At 37.0% G+C, this 22906-nt stretch overlaps 1 protein-coding gene across 1 annotated transcript in view; it reads left to right on the top strand.

The window, feature by feature from the left end:
* Positions 1–22906, top strand: part of STXBP5L (syntaxin binding protein 5-like) — a 97161-nt gene that overhangs the window by 4484 nt on the left and 69771 nt on the right. Inside the window, exons 3-10 of the mRNA XM_010186848.1 lie at positions 4309–4392; positions 12020–12143; positions 14175–14253; positions 14429–14583; positions 16104–16176; positions 17475–17622; positions 19255–19322; positions 20490–20530. Of these exons, the coding sequence (XP_010185150.1) occupies positions 4309–4392; positions 12020–12143; positions 14175–14253; positions 14429–14583; positions 16104–16176; positions 17475–17622; positions 19255–19322; positions 20490–20530 (772 nt within the window). The remainder of the gene's footprint in view (positions 1–4308; positions 4393–12019; positions 12144–14174; positions 14254–14428; positions 14584–16103; positions 16177–17474; positions 17623–19254; positions 19323–20489; positions 20531–22906) is intronic.

Below are 22906 nucleotides of genomic sequence, written 5' to 3'. Positions count from 1 at the left end.
GTACAAGATATTATGATAGGTAGACCTTTTGTTTAATTTAGTAGAGTTATTCTTAGTCAACAGAGCTGTTTCAACATTGTTCTACATACTCTGCTTAGCTCCTCAGCTTCAAGTTAATCAAAGATCACCTAAAGGTGTTGGCTGGAGAAATCAGACTCCTCGCATCACTTCATAGCAGTGCAGCAGTTGAAAGTGTTCTTTACTTAGTGCTTCAGGAATTAAATAGTGGGTACAAATCAGTCAAAATCATTGCTCAAAATACAGATATTCTTGTACTTTACAAGTACAAGGTTATTGTACTCTGCAATGATCCAGTGATATATCTTTCTCTGGGATATCATGAAGTTGTTTACAGATATGGGCATGTTTTGCTGAAGTAACTAAGTAGCATTCTCCTATGGGCACTGAGTGATTGGGAGTCCTAGAACATAGATAAAACTTTCCAAATCTATCATCTCTTTTTGTAAGCCAGGGAAATTTGTGTGCTGACTGAATATTCATCTTTTAAAAATTCTTTAAATTCCTAAAGTTTCAGCTTATGTCAGTGACTGATGACCAGTTTTTTTGTGCCAAAAGAGTGAATGTAATTCTAGAAGACTTCTGCCAGTCAAAATGTTTCCAGAGTGCCCTCCAGGCAAACTATCAAAGTAGGCTTTGGAAACAGTCTTTTTTATGAATCTAGCAAGCTGTGGCTGGAAGACAGACGACAGAGAGAATTTGAGCATTTAATGTGTCACTTAAGAACAATTTGGGGACCTAGTGATTAAGTCCATGAAATATAACTGTGTCTGCCAAATCAATTAATAAGTGTACATTAGGAACAGACTGAAGTGCACAGACATTTGTAAGTGGCAGATCTGTAGCAAACATGATTTTTCTTGCTGACACGGGAGGAGACATTAACTGCAATGATCTGCAGTTTCCAGCAACTGGAGAAAGCTTAATAGGAAGAGGTTTAATGTTATTAACTATTAGCTGGTGGGCTAAACTTCCCATCTCTGAGTTTGTGTTCTGAGATCTAATAACAGCTAAATACAGTGTGCATTTGGCAGGCTTGGTTTTTTTTCCTCCCAACTGTTTTGTGCAACTAAGACAAGGAAGGGGCTGGCTGGCACATACCAGGATGCAATTAGTTGATTGTAAAGGAGAAATCTCCCTGAAAGACCATCATCCAAAATATTTCATGAAGAAGGATTTGTTAAGTCAAAATGTGTAGCAACTCTACAACAACAAGGAACAACAAGCAACAAGGAAGATCTTGCCAGGACTCCTCCCTCCTTCAAGTTCTGTCCAGCCTTCTGCATGGTTCTTAACCTAATTAAGCATGAGTAATTAAACAAGGTGCCAGAAAACACAAGTTGAAGAGAAATCTTTGGGGTTTTCCTTCCTGGACTCATTTTAAACATAATTTTCATCTTTACGTTTCTTTATGTCTATGTTTCCTCTCCAACTGCATTTGTGGATGTTTTATTTTTTACCTCATTGTATGTTACAGACATAGAGTTTGTCTTATAGATCTCTGAAGTGTTTACCATGGCCAGGAGGAGTGCAACTATTTGGGTTTCCTATGGTTCGCACAGGTCAGAGTTCAGAACATCATAAATATACTGGCAAGGAGACTCATCACATTCACCCAGTTGGAATTCTGACTTTAGTGTCATACCACAGTACTAGGAGTTTAGCAGCATGGCTACCATCTGAGAAAAGTAGAGATTCCCAGCTATGTAGCAAATCTATTTATCTTTCAACTTCTTCCCTGAAATCACAGCACTTTGTATTTTGCATTTCTGTAGTACTGTTGTGAATTAAGCATTTCAGCAATAGATCAGGTGAAATGCTGTCTCTGATAGAGCGTATTTAACCTTCTTTAGTAATTACCTGGAGCATTATATCTTTGCAAAAGAGAGTGATAAAAATCGAAAGACAAGTCTGCTCACCAGGAAGAAAGGCTTATTATGAAACAGGGTCACATACTAAATGCTTTTATTTTCCTTCAGTTTCCTGAATATATTTGTACAAAAGCTGAGGTGAAAAAAATACTGGTAGGTAGAAAGTGAACTCAACTGGTTTGGTACCTAGCTGTAATGCACTGGTGCAGGTGCTTGTTATGATGACAGTAAGGGAGGCACTCAAACCCCATAACATATTGATTAAAATACCATTTGTTGGAGTTAATACAAAAAGAAATTAATACAAAATTAATTAAAAAAGTAATTATTAATAAGTTAATGCAAAAAGAAAAAAGAAGATAATCTTACATTCATTTAGATGGTGGGAATCCCAAGTTGTGGAGCATTGGATGGACTTCCAATAACAGCTCAGCACACTGTGCTGGTTCCCTCTGTGAAGAGGTTTGCCAGCATTTTAGTCTTTAGAGATCTCAAAAGAGATCTCTTTTTTTAATCTGTTCATTTCTGCTGTCAAGCAAAAGGATATTTGCATAAGCACATACTGCCTTACATTGAGATTAAGATAAGGACACAAAAGCGCTGTAATTGCCCTTACCAAGTGGGAGCTGCCTATAGGCTTCTTCTTTACAATTAGCCACCTAAACTTATCTTGTGGCCAAGGATTATGTGCGGCACAATGCAGACCAGAAAGCCAAGTGCTATGTGTGCAGCACGACATAACACAGCACAGGCCTGCACCTACTCAGGTGAACTGTTCTGTGGATCACTAGCTCCTGGATATACAGTTGTCTTCCATTTAGGATCACTGCACTAACAGGGAAAGCAGGAAGACACTTCTTTGTGACACATCTCAATGGCAATCTATCATCCAGAATACCATATGGCATCCTGACACAAGTGCTATCCAGTTAGCTGCATGCTTTCTGAACAGGATGTCTTTTCACATTTACTCTGCCACAGAATCCCATATGGACCTGTCCAGAGCAAAAATGACAAATATTCTGAAATATCTCCGTGACAGTTTGAATTTTTTTCAGGAGCGGAATTCTTAAGTAATCAAGTATTGTTCATATTCAGGTATTAAATATATGAACCATAAATCATCCCCGGATTAGTTAATACATGTCCATTCTATTGCTAGAATGAATATTAGAATATAAAAAATAATATCTAGTAGGACTGAGAGTATTCCCAGACTCTTTTATAGCAGTATTGATGTATCAGTTATATTTAACTTGGAAACAAAGTGATGTTTTGTTTAGCAGTCCAGCCAAGTTTTGTATTTATGATTTATGCAAGCTAAAGCGAGTGATAACGAAGATGCTGATAAGGTCTCTCAGACTGAGAGATAGTCTCATCATTCTTCTGCTCAAATTCTTAATATAGAAACTGTAAATTCTTGCCTGCATTCTGTGATCTATGTGTTTATAGACAAAGAACATCTGCCAGCTGTATAAAATATTCCATAGCAGAAATGTGTGAGTCTGCCAGTTTGGTTATTCCCAGTCTTCATGTCCAGGACAGATTCTTAGCAAGATGGGCTCTGTGGGAAGCAATTTCCAGGACACCCAAGTAGGCCAAACTTTGCATCTTCCATTGGATCTGAAATTAATTATGTTCAAATGAAGAGTACTCAATACAGTGCCGGATCAATTATCCAGTTCTTTTCAATAGAGACAACAAGAAAGGATTGTGTTAATTCTTATTTTTCTCCTGAGCATCGTTTTTCTTCTCTTTCATCTTTTGACAAATCTTCCTTGCTGGTATTTCTTGGGTGTGCATGATGATTCAATATACTAGGTCTAGAAGAATGAAAAATTGACATACCGGATTTTGGGGTTTTTTTTCCTGTTTCTAGGAAAACAAGCAATTAATTCTCTGCAAGGCAAGTTCTTCAAAATGTTTTAAGTTAGTAGAAAGCAAAGATTAAAGGAATATATGTAGCTGAATGGGAGTTTAATCTGGTGACCCTTTGGTTTTAAGTTATTTAAGTGATATCTTGTGTGTCAAACAGTTTTCCCTCCAACCAGGGGCAAGGAAGTTAAGAGCTGAGAGGAACATGCTACAGTCGTATTTTCTCAGCAGATACACAATTGTGAAGACTGTCCAGGCATATAATCTTGCAGAAACAAACAAACAACAAAAAGGGGGTATAAAGCACATTTTCTCTTCCATATTAGAACTTAAATTGTAAGTAATGAGAAGCAGTTTATACTGAGAGATAATTTGAAAGCAGGGTATTACGTGTAGTGCAAACTGCAATCTTGCACAACAGTTTGGCATGTCTTTTATAGTGCTTATTTGTATTTTTGAAATGTGTTAAAACCATGAAGTTCTTCAATATTTGTATATACCTTTTGAGTCTGAAACTATAATTCTGCTTGTTTCCCTCCTCCAGCTATTGATAGGCTATGAAAATGGGACTGTAGTATTCTGGGACTTAAGATCTAAAAGAGCTGATTTGAGAGCCTATTATGATGAGGTAAGCAAGTTCCATTAATTCAGAAAGACTATTTCTGTTAATTCAGAAAGCAGTTTGTTGTATGTCTTACCAAGCAGAAAGATATTTATATTAAAGCATTGTTTGTTCTGGAAATACTGTTTGTGCTATGCTTTTGAACACGTTGTTGACAATAGAAATCAAAACCTGAAATCTCTAGTTCTAATGCATTAGGCTCTTGTGAGTGTACTATAACACAGTCTCTTTCCTTTGATTCTGACAAGTTTATCAGTTTCTGTGTGGGGAACCTCAGTCAAACAGAGTGTAGTAATGAGCTGGCCTGAGATATAGCTACATTAGCAATTATTTAATTATATTTACTGAGTATTGCTAGAACATTAATTAGAATGAAAGACAAATTGTTTTGTAGAGCTATTGGTGTTACATAGTACTCAAGATCTGACTAAAAGGTTTTCAAAATTCTCATAGTTTTATCAGACAGTTGTCTCTTGCTGTTTGTAAGCAGATTGTACCAAACACAGATGCAGTTCTTGTATCAATAAACAAGCTGTTTCAGAAATAGATATATTTCTAGTTATTATGATTTTAGCACTAGCCCTAGGGAAAAGCATACTTTGCTCTGCCAGCCTGTCTGTAAAGTTCACCATGGATGAATATGAATGCAGCTAAAACTGAAGGCAGAAAAGGACATTTTCTTTAAAGTGATCCAGGCAATAATTAGTTTCCTGTAGTTCTCTTTCCTTCTTCATCTTGCCACCTTATTACATGCAAGGAGTATATACATTTATTTTCACTATAAAAAGTAATCTGAATATATCTGAACCCTGCAGTCTTTCAGGCCCATTTTCACAGACACATTAACACGACACTGAGCTTCAAGATTAAGATTCTGAGCATCCACAGAGCAAATGTTCTGAAGGACAGGGTAATTCAGAGTTTAAAATAGGCCAGTGCTTAAGCCTCAAGACATGCCCACTAAATTGCCTGTGACAGTCTGCCTGTGCATACACTTGTGAAAAAGCACCTGTTCTATTACGTGAGGCTGGATAACTTTTTCCTTTTGCAGGTCTCCTGGGAAGGGGAGCGTGTTCACTCACTCCTGTTGTGCTCAGAATGAGACTACATAAAACAGGATCTTCATCATACTGTTGCCATTATTTTTATTTGCTTGTTGAGACAAAGTGGTTGGTTGTTGAAAATTTCTCATACAATTCAGTTGGGTTTTTTTCAGTACTATCCTCAGGAATTTTTTTGGTCTTTTTCTCAGTCGTGTGCTTTCCTCTTCAGTGGTTACTTGCTGTGTCATTGCTCCACTTTGTGCAACTTTTGACAGTTTGCTATAGCGTACTGTAATAGTTGCAAGATTCTTCTTTTGTCTTTAAAAGGGTTGTGTAACTAGCCGTTGCAATTTATTCCAGACTTTCAGGCTCCAGTTTGATAATGTTCCAGATCTGCTAGGGTTCCCCTAGGAAGCCCCTAAAAAGAGTTTCTTTTTAAATCCTGAGTTATGTTTCTTTTCTGAGTCACAAATTATTCCTTCAGCACGTGCCACTTGGTATTTGGCACCAACCCAAGTTTTCAAACCTAAGCCTCTTCTTGCAGCTCGGTCAGCTAAGATCACAGTCCAGAAAACATTGAAACATTGTTCCTGCTCCCCTTCACCATTCTATCCAGACAGATGCAAGGCCTCTGTGCCCTGTGATGTTTGACCAACATTTGGTAGCGTTGTTCTGCGCCAGCCAGTTGCAATTGCAGTGTGTCTGTGAGGTCTCAGATAAATTGCTGAAAATGTTCTGTATTTTTCTTGAATACCAAAGTGCCTCTTTGAATGGGATCTGAATGAAATTAATCGAGCCTCATTTTTCTTACTGTCATTATGCTTTCTTTAGCACCAGTTTTGAAACTAATGTAGTCACCCTGTTTGTTGGTGAAAGAACTGTAAATCTTGTCTAACTCACCACTTCCTCTCTTGGCATCTTTAAAGATTATTGGATGGCATGACCTTTTCTGGCTTATCAGTGGAGCAGATACTTCTGTTTAGTATAAAAAATGCCACTGGCACCAGGCTTCTCTATTAAGGAGCACTTTGCATGTACTGCAATTGTCGTGGTTTAGGCCCAGTGCATAACTGAGCACCACGATGCCCCAAAAAGGGCTAGTCAAAATAAGGACTGGGAGGGCTTCTCACCACTTAAACAGGTCACAGGCAAAACACAGACTCATCATAAGGAATAAAACCAAAACAATTTTAATTTGTTACCAACATCAGAGTAGAACAAATGGAAGATACAACCAGATCTTAAAATCAAAGCACCTTCTCCCCACCCCTCCCTTCTTTCCAGGCTCAGCTTTTGTTTCTGGTTTCTTCACCTTCCCCCTCCCCCTTTGTCTTGAGGTGCAGGGGGATGGGAGTGGGGGTTTGCAGTCGGTTTTCATGCCACGTGCTTCTCAGGAGTAGGAAAACTCAGCCCAGTGTCTCTCTCTGCTTCCACGTGGCCCCCTTTCCATAGGGGAAAAAATCCTCAAAAGTCCAATCTGGGTCTGCCCACAGCTGCAGTTTCCTTCACACACGAACTGCTCCAGCACATGCTGTTCGGAGTCACAGCCTCTTCAGGAGCAGCCACCTGCTCATGTGGCAGCTTCTTCGGGGCCAGCCACTGCTCATGTGGCCCTGCCCCACCGCTGAGCTCTAAGGGCTGCAGCCCAGTCAACCCGGCTCTCGCCATGGGTTGCAAAAGGGGAACCTGGGTTCTGCGTCCTCCTCCTCCTCCCTCTCTTTTCTTTTCTTTCCTTCAACCGACCTTGGTGTTCTTCAAAGTTGTTCTCCTTGGGCCCCACTCTTTTCTCCGCTGCAGGTCTCTTCTGGTGGTTCTGGAGATCCTGGCTCTCTCTCTCCTTATTTTGGGATGGAGCTGCAGCGGGGCTTAAGCTTCAGTTGTGGTTGGGGCCTGCCAAGCCCCGCCGGGCAAGGCCGGGGCCGTGCCACCCGCACCTGGGGCCGCACTAGTCAGGGCTGGTGCCAGAGAGAGAGACGGGCATGCCCTGCACCCCCCCTTAAATACGTGAATTCGCAGGGGCGCTGATTGGCTTGGCCCTGGTCAGAGATGGGTCTGACAAAGGAAAAGGGGGAGCTTTTCAGGTAGCTTCTTAAAGGGCCATCTCCATAGCCCTTCCCCCGTTACCAAAGACACAACCAAAAACCCCTCCCAGAAAGCCCAATACAGCAATAAACTGCATATTTTCTTGCCTTTGATGGACTGTGAGTATTCATCACCAGGGCAAGCTGGCAACTTCTCTGCAGTCTTCTTCAGATAGCTGCCCAGCTTGGTAATGTCACTCAGAATAAATGTCAGCATCCTCAAAACTCCATCCAATTACTTTCACAGGATCAAGCCTCAACTGAATTTCTCTTGTATTGCCCTTGATGACATTGAATTTCAGTCTCCCCAGACCAGTTGTTGAGAAGGAGGCTCTCTGTTGTTATTCAGATCTGTAGAACCTGTCACTGTGCAGCATAGAAGCGAGAAGTTAACAGCAGATATTTTTTGATACAGAAGAGGAAAGGAAGCTGGTAACTGATTGTCTGCAAGGCTAAATATTCTTCGTTTTTAAGATCTAAGTTCCTTTTTAAGGAACTATATCTGCTGATATTCAATTGTTGTAGAGAGTAATAGTTTCATATGTAATGAGTTTAAAGATATTTCTTTTTATACAGCCACAAGAAATGCTTTCATTTCATTATCAGTGAGAACCAGTATTAAAAGGTCTCTTCCATTCAATTTTTTCCCTGTGTTCACTGTTTTTTTTTTAATTGAGGTCTTAGAAGTAGTGGACACACAGCTCAGATGAAATAGATCCTCTGTATTTACACACTTAAACAGCTGGATACCAAAAGGATCATCAAAAGATAATGGTTCTCAGTCTACTCAGACATCACCACTATGAAATCTTGCCTATCCTTTCTAGGCTGCATAGCATTGTCATACCAGTGTGATGCTTCACATCACACGAGACTTGCAGATATGGATATGAGATATATTGCAGACATGGATATGAGATATATTGCAGACATCTTCTCAGAATATGGGTAATGTTATGACAGGGAGATGAGTTGTTTCCAACAGTACTAGCAGTATCTGTCCAATTCTTGCAGAAGTATGCCCTTCTATTTTCCTTGCCATCCAGATTCATGTATGGACACATTGCTTCTAGAATAAACAGGTCACTTGAGACAACCTGATAGCTTATAAGTGATGGAGCTGAAGACTCTGCCCCCTGTTCACAGACCTGCAATTGCAGCATTTACAGCTACATCTCTTACTCCATCTCTGTCATGCTACGCTTTGTGTCTTGAACCTTCCACAGATAAAACATGTCTGCTCATTTCAAATGAGAAGTTCTCACCAAGGATAGAAAAGGCTGTACAAGTTGCATTATCTGGAACTTGTCTGCTTGATGTTCTTCTAAGTCTGTATCTTCCCTTTAAAACTTCTCTCTCATATTTACGATTTACTCACTGAAGGTAGAAGTAGCCCCACTGATGATCAGTTAGAACCTGCCTCAGTTCATCAGCTCCTGATACAAGGAGTTTTAAAAGTTTCTTCTCTACTGTGTCAAAGCTTCTCAAGAGACTAAAATGTTCTCGCTTACTGAGTACCTGGTGCCAGAGTGGAGCTTGAAGCTGCTACTAAAGAATCTTGTGGCTGCTGTTCAAGATGTCAGCTGCAAATTTGTTTCTTTGTGTGATGATGATTGTCATCTTCTCAGTGGCAATATGTATGAGGTATTAAGGCCATTTCAATCAATGCTGCTATATGATGCCCTTTATAAAAGGCTTTCCTTGTAAGATCTTTTGTAAATTCCTTCAAATGTTTATTTCCACCAATTGGTATAAAAAGAAAGCACATAATCATGACAGATCCTTCAAAGGATTCTCAAGTTATTGTTGACGGTTGACAGACCCAAAAAACTAGCCATCTTCATACGCAGACTGTTTAAAAGTTTGGCAGGTAGTGTTAATGCACATTCAGAGCTTCCTGAAGCATAGTCATTGTATTTCATTAGACCGACTCTCCAAAATGAAACTGCAGAGTTCACAAAGACCTTTACTAAATGACATCTCCCTACCTTTATCAAGCACTATGCCCTTATGGAAGTATGAAATCAGATGTGCACCTTGCTGTAATGGTCCTGCAGTACTAGAAACACAAAGCATTATAAGACTGAAGGAATAGGATGAGTATGATGCTTGTTCAAAATATGGTTAAAGTGGTCCTAGAGTCCCCATTAGTCCTCACTGGAGGAGGTTTGTGGTTGGGGAGGAACTGAAATGGTGTTGAGCATGCTTAATTTTAGTACATGCTGAGTATGAGAGAAGATGGAACACATATCCAACCACTGTTGGTACTGCAGAAGAAGAAACATGCCCAACCTGGTGTAATATGCTTTATGCGCATACACTGTGTGAACATTCACATGAGTCATCCACTGTGATGAATTCCTGTTCTACACAAACAACTGCTCCTTTTTTGTGTGGATGCTAAAGAAGTGGATCAGAATGCTAGACATATTCTAGCAGGGAGAAAATTAGGGACTTATTCAGTACCGCCTTTCAGTATTAGTAGTGAATCCCAACTGAGACCTCCAAAAGCAATTTTAAGTATTTCTTGCTGGTTTGGGAGCAAAGCCTAACAAACAGGTGAGTTTGAGTTGCTGCTATGCCAACTGTCTGTGACAGGAGCCTTCCTCCTCAGCTCAGGTGGTACCTAGCAGCTGAGAGGCAGTTTAACAAGCAGCTCCTGCTCAGACACAGTTAGCAACTGTAACCATGTGAAATGTTTCTATATGTGATAACATATCAAAAGCAGATTCAAATTTGGCATGACAGCAAGCATGAATGAGCTCATGTCAGAATTATTTGGCATGAGGATAGACGTGCCTTCAGTGTAAGTGTAGCAGCGCTCCCCACAGACCTAAGATTCTTAATACCTGAGGGCAGTGGCATTGGATACTGTATGAACCATCTTGCTGTGTTGTCTTTTGTGGCTTCAGTTATGGTTTGGTATCTTCTCGATTGTGTGCCAGTCTCCTTCTGGTAGGTAGAAGTTTGAGTGACACCCATTATGTGACTTGAACATAAATAAATATCTGGAGTTCACTTTGTTCAGCTCTGTTGAATCTTCATTGGCATGACTAGCTTAGTAGTGTATTAGCAAAGCATTCATATACAAGGCATGTCAGAGTCCTGTTAAAATATCTGGGACAACTTACTGCTGGGTCATTTGTTGCTTTGCTGTTCAGACTCAGGAACTGAGTAAAGTTTTCAGAAAGGGTCACAGCCTTTTTATTGTTTTTTTCTGATATTCCCTCCAAACCATGAACCATTAGCAGTCATAACAATGAATGAACCGTGACAAGATCAACAGGGAATTTTGAACAGTGACCAGTAGCACTTACGTTTATTTCTTGTCAGCTTAAGCAAATTGATGTGAACAACTCCAGTGCTGACTTATGAATATGCAGACATGATTTTAAATTATTTTAATAAATCAGGTAAATGGCTATACGCACTTGTAAGTGCATGCAAGGCCTTAGGATTTCCTGGGTTGCAAAAATGGACACTTACTAAACTGCATTAAAATATAGGTCCCTTTTACTTACATTTACAGTAAAATATATGGAGATTTTTGCTATTAGGCAGCTAACATTTCTGTAAGGAAAATGGATTCAAGGGAAAATTCAGTGAGTTTGTGCTTCTGAGGAAAGTCTGTGAGAAACTGGTATACAACAAAACAATACTTTGTTTTGTCAGAAAATGGCTTTTGTTAGTTTTCACCACATACCAGTGAAAACGAAGCACTTACTTTCATCTGGTTTGATGTATTTATGGGTATTTTCAGTCAGTTCCACTACTTTATGAATGGAATACTAAGAATGGACTACTAATTTTTGAAGTGTTGCTTTTTGGCATACATAACTTGCACTGTGTACATTGGAGTGCGATATTCCCCTTCTCTGAAGCATTATCTGTTCCAAAAGGATCTTACATTATTGTTTTGATAATTTCCTGTATCAATGAAACAATCCTGGTTTCTTTAGTGGTTTTGTTTTTATATGAAACATCCCAGATTTCTGTCTACTTGCTCTGAAACTTCAGTATGCAAAGGGGAAAACTGTTCAAGAACAGAGTACCATTTCTACTTCTCCTAAATAGTCCTCTGGGGAAGGCTGCATGTCTCACATGTTACCTGTAAAACTTGTTATTTTTTTTCTTGCGTTTGCCAGATTAAATCCTTCTAAGGATAACTATCACACATATTACGATTGCACTGTATGTCCTTTGGTCTTATATCTTACCTTTTATCCTTTTTCCTTAATACCCCATTCCTTCAATTTTTGTCTGTTTCAGTACAAGCTTTCTTACATTCTTATGCTATGTTAGCATTTATAATAAATTGTTTTGCTTGATTAGCAGTCTATTACAGCTATTGTTTACTAAAAAGTGTTGGTAGTGGACTTTAGACAAACAAGAACCATCCAACTGTTGATATAGCATTAGATTAATATAATCCAAAGTCATACATTAAGATATTGTTAGTGTAAATGCTGCATTCCATTTCATTCTCAAGTTCTTCTTCCATTTCTGTAGGCTATTCATTCTGTTGCTTGGCATCATGAAGGGAAACAGTTCATGTGCAGTCACTCTGATGGCAGCTTGACCCTGTGGAATCTGAAAAGTCCTAACAGGCCATTCCAGACAACAATTCCACATGGTAATTTTGATAGTTAAAATGTATAATTAAGAAACAATACAATGTTCTCCATGCTGTTTGCTAATATCTGTGTTTCATTTTTTTGTTGTAGCCCAGATCCAGAGTAGCTTCTTGCATAAATATTTTAATCTGCAAAGTAGCTGCAAAATATTGTAAAAACGGAGAGCAATTTTGATCAAACTTTTTTTAAAACTGGTTTCATAAGTACCTTTTACTGGGTTGTCTCTGTTTAGGGCTCAGAGCAAACCAAAATGAAACAAGGAGTAGGATTTTCTCTTTATTGTCCCCCACCCTCCTAGAGAAGGATTAAAAAAAAAAGGAATAGAGAAGAGATGCTTCACACAAGGTTGGAAGTTAAGACTATATAAGGTTTAATGAAAAAACATTAACAGGAAAAGGAAAAGGGAATTAATAAGGGACAAAAATATATGTTTAACTATGTGCAAAACCCAATCCCAGTAGTCCTGAGTAGAAGTGTCCAAGAAAGTGCCTCGTGGCTGCTGACTCGTCACCAGGGACTGCAGTGGTGCCAGGGAGCGGATGGTGGTGGATGCTTCTGAGCACATGAAGGTAGCCCAAGCCATCCCAAGATGTGACAGGAAGCCAGGAAAAGCCCCCAGAACCTCAGGTCTCCTCGGTTTTTTTAGATTGTGGCCTGAAAGAGGAGGGAACAGTACTGATCTCTGACCCCACAGGGTCCTACAGCTACTACCTGTCCTTCCCTTTCAGGCTGTTAGACCTTAAACCATAATAGTAGGTAATATTGCTCTAATTTCTTTTATCCAATTCATATTAAAAGGCTGGTGCTGGTCTTTAATGCCCTCAGGCTATGGGATTTTTACATTTCTTTCTTTTATTTTGTTCCTCTGTGCTTTTAAGTGAAATTTTCACAAAAAGTAAAACATTTTGTACAAGGCGCTCTGTTGCTTGTTAGAGAGATGATACAGGGCTTCCCAAGTCACTGCAATTAAGACTTTAAAAGAGTCATATTAAAAAAAAGGCTGTATCTTTTATGCCATTGTCTTTATATGCCATTGCTTCCTATAAATGAGGTAAAAAAGTATTACCTCTATCACAAATACATATATTAGTGAGATGCCTAATTATTTTTATTTTATAATTTTTAGTCACAGAATTGTACTTTATGTCAGAAGGGACCTCTCAGAGGTCATCTAGGCTCAAAACAGTCCTGATTAGAGCAGTTAGCTTGGAGCAGCGTCCAGTTGACATTGGACACTTGAACACTTCCAACAACAAATTACACAACCTCTCTGGGCAACATCTTCCAGTATTTAATGACCCTCATGATAGAGACTTTTTTGCTAATATCTAGCCAGAATTTCCTATGTCACAACTTGAGTCCTTTGCCTCCCACCATGTCACTGTGCACCTCTGGGAACAGTCTGGCTCCATCTACACTGTAACCTCCAATCAGATTGTTGTTGAAAGCACAGGCTTTCCAAAGTAACAAAACTAAAATTGTTGGGTTTTTGGTTTGCAAGTGACTTTTCTCTGACTGCAAAAGAGTACTGAGCCATAATTAACTGAGAACCATGAATTCCAATTGTATGCTTCATTTAATTTTATCACTCAACTATTTACACTCCAGAGCATGTAAGACTTTGCCAACAAAAGGAACTGAGTCAATCTAAGAATGACTTAGGAAAATATAAGCTGCTTTTTGGCCATAATGTGTTCAGAAAAAATGTACACATTTGGTCAAATTCATTAATTATTAATTAAGTGTTAATTATTAATCCTTCTTAGTAATCTGCACAGTTTTTAGACATCTTTGAAGTGTGATCTATGGTCATTTAGATATATGTGGAAATAAAAACATAAGGCCATAATAAATTTAATTAATTCAGACAAATGCATATTTGGCAGAAATAGGTGTTAATATTCATCTTCTGTAGCTTTAAAGTTCCATTCTCTTACTGCTTACACAGTTGCTTCAACGTGTATGTTTTAGTTTGATAGATCTATTATCATGATGTTTTAATAGAGTTTTCATCTTCTTTCCTTCCTTAGGAAAAATTCAAAGAGATGGAAAAAAACCTGAATCTTGTAAACCAATTCTTAAAGTAGAATACAAGACCTGCAAAAACAGGTATGTTTTTAATTCTGTAATTATCTCAGTGTTACATTTTTGTGTTAAAGTCCTTTTAGAATATTCCCCTCTTTCTTTTTGCTAAGCTATTTATTATGTAAAGGTACTAAACCTATAATGTAAACTTGTATATACTATGTAAGTTTATAATTACTATGCTGTTTTTTTAATACAGTGAACCATTTGTGATATTTTCTGGTGGATTGTCATATGATAAGGCCTGTCGAAGACCAAGTTTAACAATCATGCATGGGAAAGCAATTACAGTTCTTGAAATGGATCACCCTATAGTTGATTTTTTAACTCTTTGTGAAACCCCATATCCAAACGGTGAGTTTGTTAAGCAAAATACAGTTATGGAAAATAGAAATGAAATTATCTTCTCTCATACCTTAATTCAATTCCAGGGACTTCCATTCACATAGTTGTCTCCATGTCCTGGTTTTGCACTGTGTGGTATTTAGCTGCCTGCCAGGTTAAACCACAACACTCCACCTCAAGAAAACAACATCACTGAAAGTAACTGGAACTTATTTGCATTCTCAATACAGGAAGCAAGTAATGAATTGGCAACAAAGCATACCTAATTCTCCAGATATAAGCTTGAAACACTTGGGCTAGTGTGAGGAAGTATTGCTATTAATAAAACATATGTGCTCCTATTTCTGCCATTTTTCTTGAGGCTGAAAATCTACAGGTTGTTACATTGTTTGATTGAACTATCACTTATCTGCAGAAAATGTTCTTACACTTAAGCCTGAATTGAACTATTATAAGTGTTTTGCTGTATATTGTGGGGCTGCCAAATTCTGAAATACATTCACAGAAAACTCCAGAAAGTAAATTAGGAGAAACTATAAGTCAAAAAGAAAGTTTACCATTTTAGGCCCTCAAGCAAAAAAAAGTAAAATAAATCTTATATATGTAGCTAAATCAAATGCATATTAAAAGCACTTCGTAAAGATAAATCGTGTATTTGTTTCAATGTCATGCAAAAGTTTAATTTTCAGTAATAAAAGTTAGTTTGGGTCTTCATTAAACTGTGCCAACTACAGTCACACTTCCCAGTACTAAGATTTTTGTAACCTCTTTGCCTGCTGACACACTAATACTTTAAAATTTTGGTTTAACCTGTGTTATTCATAGCCTTGTAAAAAAACAGGCCACAAATAGTGTGCATTCGTAGCTGGCCCAAAAGGAAGGTAAATCAGTTTTTGTCAATTTACTGAGCCTTTTGTCATCAGCAATCTGAAGGGTGTACTCACATCTTGCACAGACTGGGATGGTTTGTGACTGTTCAAAAGAGTTGCAATTTCACATCTGTATTTTTTTAAAATAACTTTTATGATATGTAAACTTAATATACCCTATGCATCAAGGGAAGCATTTCTTTGTAATTTTAATTGGTTTTGATAAAAAAAAATAAAGAAAAAAGTATATAATCTCCAAAAAATATCTGGGAAGAAGGAGCATGTCAGTATCTGAATTGAACACAACAGATTTACAGGATTCCTTTGGAATTGCTTTGGAAATGAGAGCATTCTACATCATTAAGTGGACTGGGCCAGCTGTTCACAAACTGTTTCTGGAGAACAGTTGTACACAGTAGAAATATTACTACTGGACAGCAAAAATACATTTTCTGTAAAATAATTGGTTTCAGCAGTCATTTCTCAGTTCCTATCTAGCCTTAGTTTGCAGATACGTCTATTTTGTGGATATGTCTAGGATTTGTACCACAAAACTTTTGTTTAGTACATTGTGAATGTTTAGAGAACATAAATATGACTTGCTTGTTTAAAATAACTAATAGAACTTCATGTCTTTTATACTTGACTTTTTGCTTGCAGAATTTCAAGAACCCTATGCTGTAGTTGTGCTTTTGGAAAAAGATCTCATTGTTGTTGACCTGACACAGAGCAAGTAAGTATGAAGTTTTATACAAAGTTACTTGTATATCTTAACTGTCTCACAAATTATGATAAAAATCCAAATGTTATTATGCAATGTTACTTCTTCTTGGTGATAATTCAATCTGCATGTTTACCTCCACCATAAGAGCTAAGATCAGCTAATCAACAGGAACTTAAGATAATATTTGTTCTTAAGTTTGGGAATCATTCTAAATATGCAATCCCTTCGGCGTAGCCCTGAAACATTCACTTAACATTGAAGTAAAGTAATATTTGGTCACATGCTGGATTATGACCTGAATGTGAGTTTTGGAAACCGGATTCAACTACTACTTATATGCGTGCCTAACTTCAATAGACTCCACAGGGACTACCATTTAGGTGTTTACTCAAGTATCTTAATAAATAATGGCATTGATTCATAGTGGATCTATGGGATTATGTAATGATCCAGTTGCTGGTTTAAACGACAAATAGTTCTTTCACATCAGAATCAATGTTCATATCCAAGAAGAACTATACTTCATGTAATGCAGAATCCAATTCTTATTTATTTTGTTCTGCCTCTAACTCTACCAGTAATGTACATCCACATTCACACTGGTATAACTAAGAACAGATTTTACTCTAAATGTCTTGAAACGTTTTAAGTGAATCATATTGTGATTTCAGTTACTTTCAAGAATAATTCAAATCATCATTATATGGATATAACTGAAATCAGAACCAAATTTCCTATGTCTTTGAATTGTGAATAACATTGTGTAACCTGCCAGAAGTGAGGCCTTCCTTCTTATCAGACCATCCAAACTAATGGAAGTGAGAAATAAATTGAGATCTACTTTATCTGTTATTGCAGTTGTTCATTGTAGAATCAGCAGTCCACCAAAGCAGTAATCTAAGCTGTTCAATATAAAATCCACATTTATATAAGTAGTTTTTAGGTCATAGTATGTGTCATATCCATGAACCTGAAGCTTCTAGAAAATGTGTAACTTCTGTATAAATAAGATTTTAAGATGCTGGGAAAAATAAGTTTCTGATTCTCATTCACACAAGTAGTCCTATTAGCCTTAGGAACTATGCACATGAATGGATATTTACATTAAAGAGCATTGTTGTCACGGTAGTGAAACTTTTATATCTTTATTTAAGTAGCAACACATTATTATTAAAAACAACACATATATTTGAATAAATAAGAGAAAATGTACTTTATTTTTAATTATACCCTTCAATATAAGAATATGTTTTCTTCTATGACTTAGTGTGTCACAGTGTTTCTAATAAATTGTCTTCCTTAACTAGTTTTCCAATCTTTGAAAATCCATATCCTATTGACATTCATGAGTCACCCGTTACCTGCACAGAATATTTTGCGGACTGTCCTCCAGATTTGATTCCTGTACTCTATTCTGTAGGAGCAAAACATAAAAAACAAGGATACAGCAATAAGGTAAACAACGTGAACAAAGACAGTAGATGTACAACCTATGTTTTTGTTACATTTTACCAAATTATTTTCATGTTACTTCCTTAATAATCGCTTTCAAGTTGATCTAACTAGCAGCTTAGCAGCATGCTTACAGACTGGTATTTGTCCTTCAAAACCACCATCATTTAAGCACAACCATTAATGATCATTATATAAGACTTAATAATTAGGCTGCTGGAGTTATGCCAGACCAGACTGAGTTAAAGGAAAGCCATTCGTGTACAACTCAAATTTGTATGGATATGCTATATCTATCAAAGAAAAAAGTGAAAACATTACAACTGAAAGAAATTAGCAGAAGAACTTCAGTGAAAGTTGATATGACAGTCTTAACCTAATGGTTTTAGAAACAGGAGATGCAGTTAATTTATAAATTTAAAGCATTAATCTGGTTTGTGTTTTATGTATTTTTATATATTTACTATGTATCTATCATAGTAAATAAATTTTAAAAAGCATTGGGTAAACAAATTAGATATCAGTTTTTTATTCATATTAACATATTTTATTTTATTCATGTTCTCCTTGGAGCTGCCTTGTTTTCTATTAACTGAGAAACTGAGCCCTATCTACTTCTTTCGGATCTTGTTTCAGAAAAGTACTTCAGAAAATATTTTTTTTCTCTTATTTGAATTTATCTGCTTAATTTGTCCGCTTATCTATCCTTACCTCATATATATAGTTTCCCAAACTTTTCACCACCTACTTGTATTCATTGCACACTCTCTTGTCCACTTGCTTTATTTGTGCATATACAAAATACACTCTGAATGTAAGTAGCCACTCCTTTGCTGCCCACACATTTCTGTACCCAGAAGCATCCATTCCACGTATCCACATAACCAGTTTGTGGTCCCAGTTTTCTTCAACCCACTCATACTCTGCAGACATCCTCACCCACTCTGTGTATATGTCATCCTCCACATCCTGTACCCTGTATCCATACATGTCAAGCTTTAGGCACAGACCAACATTTCACTCTACTAGCTTAGACCAAGAAAGATAATGGGAGTATAGCCACTAGTAAACAAAAGGCAGAGAAGTGAGGATGATTTTGTATGTTCTGTAAATGTTGCATTCACTTATCTCATATCTTGTGGCATCATTCTCAGATACTTATTTCTAGTGCGGCTTCATCCTCAAAATTGATGAATACCAAGTCTTCTCAGTCTATTCAGTGTCCTACAGAAACTCTGAGAGTCAAGCAATCTGAAAAGAGTAGCACAACTGTTCGTTACTCCTTCCTCTAGTTCCTATTATCACAGAATCACAGAACGTTAGGGATTGGAAGGGACCTCAAAAGATCATCTAGTCCAATCCCCCAATTATGGATTGTTAGGCGTTAGCTGTGCAGAAATATTTTAAAAACATAGAAGTTTAATTGATAACATAAAATGTTGAGTTTCAAAAGCCTTAATTGATAATATAAAAATGTTAATAAGCTTTAAAAGCCTTGAATGCCACACATTTTTGTTCATTTATGAGTTGCATTGCTTTTTGGAAGAAGATGTTGTCTGCTCTTGAGTTTAAAAATTAACCGAGCAATATTCATCAGAATTAGTTGTAATCTCTGTACTCCTGTTGTTTGTTTAGGAGTGGCCTATCAGTGGTGGAGCATGGAACCTTGGAGCTCAGACATATCCTGAAATCATTATTACAGGGTGAGAATGAAACTGAGGATTGGTACTTTTAAAATGTTAATGTCTACAGGTTTTGATTGTGGGTTAGCTATAGATAAAAGTTGACCCTTCACAGAGTATGCATATCCTGGCCTAGTTTTTTCCCGTGTGCAGAGTCACGACAGGAATTCCCATTTGCTGCAGAAAATAGAGCTTTTTACTCAGGGATTAACTACGGTTAAGAATTACCATTTGAGACCCCAGTGTTAGACAGAAAATCTATATACTTGTGACATTAGGGTCTTTGGAAAGGAGAATCCATTGCAAGAAAATACTTTGGCCTTGAAGGGCATAGAGAATAGTGTTAGAAAAGGGAGCAGCTGTTCTTCTATAGCTGTTGTTCTTTGGTCTTCTGGGGACTTGGTATCTGGGGACAGGTTGGGAATTCATTTTAATACCACAGCATTAGTAAGGATGTGGTGCACTGGGATTAATTTCATCTTGTGAATGGAGTGATGGCCCCATAGCAAAAAGGCATAGAATGATGGATTTTCAGGGTGCCATGCTGTAAAACAGAAATTATTTTGCTATGATGCACTCTAGGTTTCCCTCTGGTCTCAGCAATGTTGACAATAGCAATATATTTGATAAATTGTTATTATCAATGATACTAAACACCTGTTTCTAAAAATAAGATTATGCATGCAGTAGTACCAACAAGATGATGAAGGGATTCTTCTCATTTTAAACAGAAATGTCTCCTTTCTCCAGCTTCAGAGATGATTTTATTGTAAGAAAAAGAACACCGCTGTAAGATATTAAGTAAAATGAAATTACCCTCTGTCTTTTCAATGTTATGGCATTTTTAGAGTGCATAGACTTGATGCTGACCCACTGCAAAGCCAAAAGTGTTGTAACTTAAACTTGTTATTAGTATGGAAATTAATTTCTTGCTCTTGCAATCTTAAAATTCATTGGGGCTTAGTTCTCTGTAGGAATTCATCAAAAAGTATTTTATTAACTTAATCAAACTAACAACAAAGTATTTTCCTATAGTTAGTATGGAGAGTTACCTAGCATGGAGGTATGAAGAGTTACCACATGAGCAAAATATAGTTTTTCTGGTTATATTTATCATTCGTTGGAAGTAAGAGATGTTTTAGAATTGCATCTTGTTGTAACACATTTAATTTTTATATTTTTTTTAAGCCATGCAGATGGATCAGTAAAGTTTTGGGATGCTTCTGCCAGTAAGTTTCTGAAGTTCACTTTTATATAATGCTGACTTATCACACACACACATATAAATATAACTTGGTATTTAACAGTATGAGTAGTAATACCTGGGATGACATAATTAGGAATAATGAGGTGAAATGAAGCAATTTTTTATTAAATTAGGAAAAAAACCACTGCTAGTGAGATATATTAGGCAAAAAAGAGTGAAGGTCTGTAAGAGGAATAAAAACTCCAGACCTAACATACCAAAATATCCTGTGAAGGATGAAGTATTAGTGAAAAATCACTAGGGCATAATCTTGTTGTGTGTATAGAAGAGTGGGCTCAATTAGGTCTAGTACTCAGTTCCAGTTGTCACATCTCTTCTATTCTGAGTCTTTTTAACAGCTAAGTAAAAATAAAATATTAATATACATCTTAATACATGTCTAATCTGGGGAGGGTGGAGAAGACCTAAATATTTTCTTGTCCAGTCTGAAGTTCCAGGAAATAATTGGGAAGCATTTCCATTCATCCTAGCAGGAAAAAGCTTCGGAAAATACTTGTTCCATGCATTCTAGCTATAACTACACACATCAAAACCCAGCATTTTCCTCTACAGAAAATACATATGGTACTTTTCAATAAACATATTTTTCTACTAATATACATGCATTCTGGTTGAAAGCTCAAATATTTTGTGCTTCACAAAAGTTGCAGCCAGGGTTGTTTTGTATTATGTCTCTTCCGTGTTACAGGGATTTTGGGGTAGAATATCTCTTCTATGAGGCATCAGTCTCTTAAAGAAAAGAGTGTGAAAGAAACTTCTGTAGGAAATTTTAGGAAAAGAGAGATTTAATTTGACCCTAATAACCCATCTGTAATCGTCACCAAGAACACAGAGTATGATATATTTAAGTTGCCTGCTACTTCCACGTTGTGCCACAGAATTGTAATGATTATACTGCTACTATTTCCAGCCAAATATGGGGAACGTTTACAAGATTTTAATATCACCTAAACCTGAAGACTTTGCCAGATAGTTTTTTTTTTGCCTACTACCAAATATTTTCACTAATCAGGATAGACAAGGAGAAAATTAGGATTCCCAAAGGCTCATTTCACAAAGGAATTTTATATATGCATGTCAAGTGAACATTACTAGAAGTTGGGCTTTTTGTTAGGTAATTTGTCTGTTTGGAAATGGAGGAAAATCAGATACACACTGCTTAGAGTTTACAAATTTCTAGCCTTTTCAAATTGCGGTGACACCAAAAAGAAAAAAAAATTCCAATGAAGTGAACAGGAGTTTATCTGCAAAAACAGAAGTTTGAGAGAGCTTTAATATGAACAAAAATAGGATAGTGACTTTTATTTAAAGCATTAATGTGAGGCATTAGACCTTGTCTTGTGCATATTTCATTACGTACTTGTGCTCTTGACAATAATGTGCAAATACAGACATTAAAGTTAGGGTGAAACAATAAGGACTGTTGCAAGACCACAAAGCATTTAGCACATACAATGCACAGGAACCAGTGTGCTAGTCATATCTTCTATAATTCTGACAGGAATGGGGAAAGGAATAAAAACCCAACATAACTCACTAATCAGTGTGTGCGTGCTGCAACAGGAATTCTTCTTTGAGGTGAAAGCTTATATGATCATCAATATTCACAATCCCTTCAACACTAATGGCACTTTCAGTACATCTCTGACGTCCTGGTTTTAGTCTTGCTTTTCAGGACATGCACTGCATTACTGGTGCCATACTTGATACGTTTGATTCACAAGGTTTTAATTGTTACAAAGTTTTATTATTTACAAGGTCTTACCTTTTTTTTATAGAGTTCAAATTTCATTTGATATTTCATAGCAAACATAATATCCTACTGGTGTTTGAAGACACAAAATATTTTGCTTTTAGACATATTTTAATTGTGAATTTTGTATCTGAAAGCACAGATTTGTGGGAGACAGGGAATTGCTAAACCACTGAAGCAATTTTCCAAATGTATCTTTGCTTAAAAGCCATTGCTGTTTCTTATTTGCCCTTGTGCAGATGGTTCCTACTAATTCACAGAAGCATAGAGAATCTCACTTTGTAAATGTGCCATATGATTCTGTAATTCTTCCAATCCTAGTACACATTGACCCATGATGTCTGATTTGAAGTGCCACTCTAGATTTGCTACTGGGACTAAGGGCATCCTGAGGCCTATTGCCACCACCACAGAAGGCAGGAAGAATTATATTTTCATTATAGAAGCACTTGCTGTAAATTGTGAAAATTTGGTAGCATTTCACATGCTAAAATGTTTACAAATATAAAAAATGTTACATGCTAAAACTCTTGGAATATATCTGCACTGCAAAATGAAAATGTAATTTTGCTGTGTTTGTCGTCC

The sequence above is a fragment of the Mesitornis unicolor genome, unplaced genomic scaffold (assembly GCF_000695765.1).
Source record: "Mesitornis unicolor isolate BGI_N332 unplaced genomic scaffold, ASM69576v1 scaffold12216, whole genome shotgun sequence".
Taxonomy (NCBI): Eukaryota; Metazoa; Chordata; class Aves; order Mesitornithiformes; family Mesitornithidae; genus Mesitornis; species Mesitornis unicolor.
Note: the sequence above shows the minus strand (reverse complement) of the source record. Positions and strands in the feature narration are given on the sequence as shown.